This window comes from Amborella trichopoda, chromosome 2 (assembly GCF_054954075.1).
Source record: "Amborella trichopoda isolate Santa Cruz 75 chromosome 2, AtrichopodaSantaCruz75HAP2 v2.0, whole genome shotgun sequence".
Classification (NCBI taxonomy): domain Eukaryota; kingdom Viridiplantae; phylum Streptophyta; class Magnoliopsida; order Amborellales; family Amborellaceae; genus Amborella; species Amborella trichopoda.
The window spans coordinates 1459224-1464661 of record NC_142337.1 but is presented as its reverse complement, the minus strand read 5'-3'; the positions used below and the strand labels follow the sequence as shown (position 1 = coordinate 1464661).

Here is a 5438-nt window from a genome sequence, read left to right as displayed (position 1 = left end):
CTTATTTGAATTCCTAGTAATTGCTTGGATCCTGGGCAAAAGATGTGTCGCTTCTTGGATAACATCACATTTCTTGTAGATTTTTTAAACTTTGTACATTTTACGTGTGGAAAACATTTCCATTTGGACCCCAACGATAAATGAATTTTTACGTGTGGAAGGAAAACACTCATGTGAAAGTGTATCGAGATTCTCCAAAGCTGCACTGCACTGTTTTCATGTCTTGGAAATCCACAAGTGAGGACAAATTTGCTCACTACTAAATCCTTTGATTTCAATTAACCACACTTTTATATGCGCCAAATGCTTTTTATAATTTCTTTGGATCTGACCTATGCACTTGTTACAGAGTGATCCACTAAAACAGATACACCTCCTTTTCCAAGCCATATAATATAAGGTATCTATCTCTCTCTCTCTCTCTCTAAAACCGATACGCTCACTTTCCAAGTAATAAAATATAAGGTATCTATCTCTCTCTCTCTCTCTCTAAAACCTCACAATGTACTCCAATAGGAAAATGTTTTCATAGAGTTACAGTAGTATCAATCAAATTAAGTTTGTATAGAATAATCAAGATAAAGCGCATCTTCGAATACAAAGTTCCAAGTCCCAGACAGATGGAACCCCTTTGGTTTCATAAAGCTACTAGGCGTTACAGAAAACGCATCAAAGTACTACAACTTCGCATCGATATTCATATCTCTCTAAAACCTTTCCCAAAAAAAACTAAGAGTAAACACATTGTCCTCACACTCTCACCTACCGACTCTCTCTCTCTCTCAGAAACCTTTCCCACAACACAACACGACGTGACGTTGCTGCCATTATATTACTAAAAGTCGCATGCAACCACTCTGTCTCTCTCTCTCTCTACTCAACCCCATATTTCTTCTTGAGAAACCCCACAAACTCCAGGATCTTCTCAGGGTCCTGCAAAGCCTTGGAAACACTCTCCCTCTCCATGCAACGCTTGGCCCAAGCATCAATTTTGGGGCATTCAGCTGCAACACTGAATCCACCATGGACCTCGTACGCATGGAACCAGCAAACAAAAGGCACCACCATAACGTCCACAAACCCTAATTTTTCCCCTCCAAAGAAGGGCTCGTCACCCAAGGCGCCCTCCAAGATCTTCAGGTTTTCAATGAATTCTTTCACCGCCGAGGCCTGAGCCTCGCCCTTGCTTTTCCATATCTTGGTCCCGCTGTCGTACAGCTGCAGAGGACCACCACAAAAGTATCAACGTTTGAGACCACATGCGATTAAATGGCACTAATATCATATACCCGATAATATTCTCTCTCACCGCCAATATCTTACTATCAGGTGCAGTTGCAGACTAACCACTCCAATAGATTTTTTTATTTTTTGGTCAAAACCTCAAAAAAATAAAAATAAAAATAAACTAAAAAAATAGATCAAATGCATACTTCCTTATCGTCTTCATTTATCTTACCAAAAAAATATTGAAACCATTAATAGCTACGTAAGACAACTTATACCTGGACATTAATTCATCATGGAGTTACAAGTTCCAAATACCAACGGCAAGGCAAGTAATAATGAGAGTGACGAGTTACGAATTCCGGCGAGTAATAGTGAGAGTGACGAGTTACGAATTCCGGCAAGTAATGATGAGAGAGACGAGAGTACTTTTGTACATAGATTAAATATAGCATATACATAGATTAAATATGGCATGCACTATATCATGCATTTATTTTCTTTTAACATTAAAAACATAAGAATCGATTTTAGTTTTATTAAGCGAAATAATTTTTTTTAATTTAAAAAAAAATCGATATCGCAAAAACCCCTAAGATCAAACCCCAAAGCTTTTGTTCTCAAATCCGTTCTCTTTAAAAAAGATCTTGAGTTGGAGCTTATCTTGTTTTCTTCCAACCCAAACCCAAATGAAGCTCTAATCTCAAAATCAAGCCCGATGAAATAACCAATCTAATAATCTGGATATCGCTGTGATCAACAAAAACCCCCTATTTTGATCTAAAAATAAAAAACCTGGCTAAAATCTTTAGATTGGCAGATATTTCATGAAACTTTTAAGAACACCCAAATAACCGTAAAGGAATTTCAATTTCGAGCCCTAAATCTCTGAATTTTGATGAAATCAGGAGTGCAGTAGTCCGACTATCTCTTTCATCTACAAAAGCCCCCCATTTTGATAAAAATAAAATAAAATAAATCAACGACTCCAATATCTGTAGATTGGCGGATTTTCATCAAACTAATGAAGAACAAATAAATAACGCCCAGGAAAACTTGAAATTCGGTGGGGTTCTTATCCCAAATCGACCAGTTTATAGAGTAACATCAATAATTTCGTGCAATAATTCTCTGTAAAATCCTGAAAAGGGTGATAAAGTTCGCAAAATCAAATCGAATCTTGAACCAAAAAAAACCCGTGAGTTCTGCAAAAGGCAATGGGCTCTGTGTCAAATAACAGAAACATGTTATATAAGACTGTTACAACTCCCGTTATAACGTTAAAAACGGTTTCTTCTAAAGCCGGTCCGCTTTTGCCAAAAACAGTCCGGTTTTACAACAAATTCGAGCCGTTCAACTATATACCGGCGGGTTTTGCTCAGGAATGTTTTCGAGTAGATAGATCTACACAGTAGAACAGTAAAACTCCGAGCTAACCGGCCGGTTTTGCGAACAGTGGGCACAACGGGAGCACGCATCATCCATTCACGAAAAGGGACGATCAAGAGTAACCGTACCCATGGGAAAATCTACGATCAGGATCCAAGGATGAGCTCCGCCATTCATCATCAGAACGTTGCAGAAGACATCCCATGCTGTACCAAGTACCACACACGCAGCTTTCTTCTCCCCCCTTTCCTCAACATCCTAAAGAACTATAGAGAGAGAGAGAGAACACGAATCTAGAGAGGGAAAAACGGGAGAGAGAGAGAGAACGAATCTAGCGAGCGGAAGAAGAGAGAGAGAGAAAGAGAGAGAGCATTCATCTCTACCGTTTCCTCTACATCTTAAATGACAAGAGAAATAGAGCATTCATCTCTCCCCTTTCCTCCTCCATCTTAAAGGGACTAGAGAGCGTGAGCCCAACTTAGGTTTAAAAAAAATCCAAAACGAAAAGGAAAGAATCGAGAGAGAGAGAGAACAAGCTGACCTTCTTGTCAGCAAAATCAGCCCAGAACCTGGCAACAGCTCGCTCATATGCGTCTTCAGGCAACAATGGCGGGTTCTTCCAGACCTCATCAATGTACTGCACTATTATCAAAGACTCTGATAAACTCTTACCGTCATGAATAAGCACAGGGATCTTCTTGTAAACAGGGTTACTCTTCAACAATAGCTCACCCTTATTAGCCAGGTTCTCCTCTCTGTACTCGTATTTCACGCCTTTCTCTGCAAGGGCAATCCTCGCTCTCATGCCGAAAGGGCTTGCCCAGAAATCCAGCAGAACCACCTCGCCCCCCATTTCCTTCCCTCTCTAAAAAAAAACTCCTAAAAACCCACAGCTAGCTTTCTCTCTCTAAAAAAGGAACTGTGCTGATGGGTTTTCAGAGAGCGGAAGAGAGTACTTATAGGATTATGAGATGGCCTTCCAGGAGCTTCTAAAATGTCGAGGGCCGGTGGAGGCGCGGATCCACACTTTAATACGGAGAATGGACGGCCAGGAATGAAACGAAGGTTATGATCTGGGCTGTTGATTGTCCTTGTGTGGATTAGCTTGGATGTCACTGCTGGCGTCGCAGATTTTCATATTGTTTTAAAAAAATTTCAACACTAAAATTGTATTACATGATAGGGGTGCACCTTATTTTGATTATTTAAGGTTCTAACCTTTAAATGACGAAAGAGTAGGTCATTTTTTAATTTTTTTTTAGAGGAAGAAGTTTATAAAAAGTTGCAATCTTGTAACAACGTGCGCTTTAAAAAGTTGTTTAGAAAAGAGTATGCCGACTTTAGATAATTTTCAAATTTGATTACCTCAACTTCGAGATGTGTGAATATAAAAAAAAAAATATTTCAAATTTTAAAATAAAGCATCTTATAACATGCTATTTAGACCATTTATTTTCAAACATTTCAAAGTGTTTAAAGAACCGCTCTATTTATAAAATTTTGACATTTTAATTTGGAAAAAGTTTATATAGAGCCTAAGCTCTAAACAATCAGATTAGACCTTACCTAACAAATTTCACTAGAATAAGTTATTTTGATGCTTAAATATCTTCAAATTGATCATCATCGACATCCAGATGCATGGACTTTAGAAAAAAATGAATTTCAAGTTTTGAAAATAGTGCATTTTGTAACGCAATTTTGGGCCATCAATTTTTAAGCTATTCAAGTTTTCATAGATATGTTTGATCTACACTAATTTTAATGCTTTAAATTTATAATTAAAGGTGAAAATATATTTTAAGGCTATTTCTAATATTGAAACCACATTTTTCGATACTATTTGAAAGTGGGCTCAAATTTGATGGTTTAGAGCCTCAGTTATATACAAACCTAACCCTTTTAATTTTCATAATTTTGAAGAAAAAATAGATTTTCAAATCATCATGAAAATAGATAACTAGGACCACACCCTTTTAATTTTCATAATTTTAAAGAAAAAATAGATCATCAGGAAAATAGATAACTAGGACCACACCCTTTTAATTTTCATAATTTTAAAGAAAAAATAGATTTTCAAATCGTCACGAAAATAGATAACTAGGACCGTAGATCCAATAAGTCCAACATTGACACCAGACGTGTCAATTGGGCAAATCGTCAACAGTGACACCTTCGTACGTGTCAATTGGACAAATAGGCATCATTGACACCTTTCAACGTGTCAATTGGGCAATTACGTCCGTATCGTCTAGGATGGATATCCCTCCCATATGCAAAAACTAATCATTTGTCACCCTTTCAGTCCTTCGAGACCCAAATAACCAAATTTTAACCATGAACTATTTGTATCAATAGATTAATCCGATTCAAAACTTGAGATAAAAGATGTAGACCAAGAAACAACTTATAAATAGTTGTCAATAGGGTTGAAGTTACCCAATTTTAAAGAGTGGGTATAAATTTATGTCTGATTACTGCACATATAGTTCCTCGAACCATATTTTTTAAGACAAATATTTCTATATATCTGACTGTAAGTTTCATTTCGTAATACACCCAAAATTTTAAAAGATATATTGGAGTATAAATATTATAGATTTTATTTCTTCTAACCTCCTGAGCTAATATAAACCTCTTTTTTTAAGCCAAATAAATCTAAAAAGACATGCATTTTTTAAAAGCGATCCTCCCAAACTTTTAGAGAGAAAAAAAGGCTTCATGGAGGTGAGAGATTATCGGAAGAAGAGAAAAAGGTGTTTTGAAAAAACACATGAGAAAAGCAAGAGTGAGAGACAAAAAAAAAGAAAAAAAGAGAAGTT

General features: G+C 36.7%; 1 protein-coding gene across 1 annotated transcript; it reads right to left on the bottom strand.

Annotated features, from left to right (window-relative positions):
* Positions 1-540: 540 nt before the first annotated feature.
* On the bottom strand, positions 541-3545 carry LOC18427256 (putative glutathione S-transferase parC). The gene is made up of 2 exons (XM_006836309.4): positions 3158-3545; positions 541-1218 (listed from the first exon to the last, which is right to left on the bottom strand). Exons 1-2 carry the CDS (start codon positions 3467-3469, stop codon positions 874-876), a joined length of 657 nt encoding a protein of 218 aa, XP_006836372.1. The 5' UTR covers positions 3470-3545; the 3' UTR covers positions 541-873.
* Positions 3546-5438: the final 1893 nt, after the last annotated feature.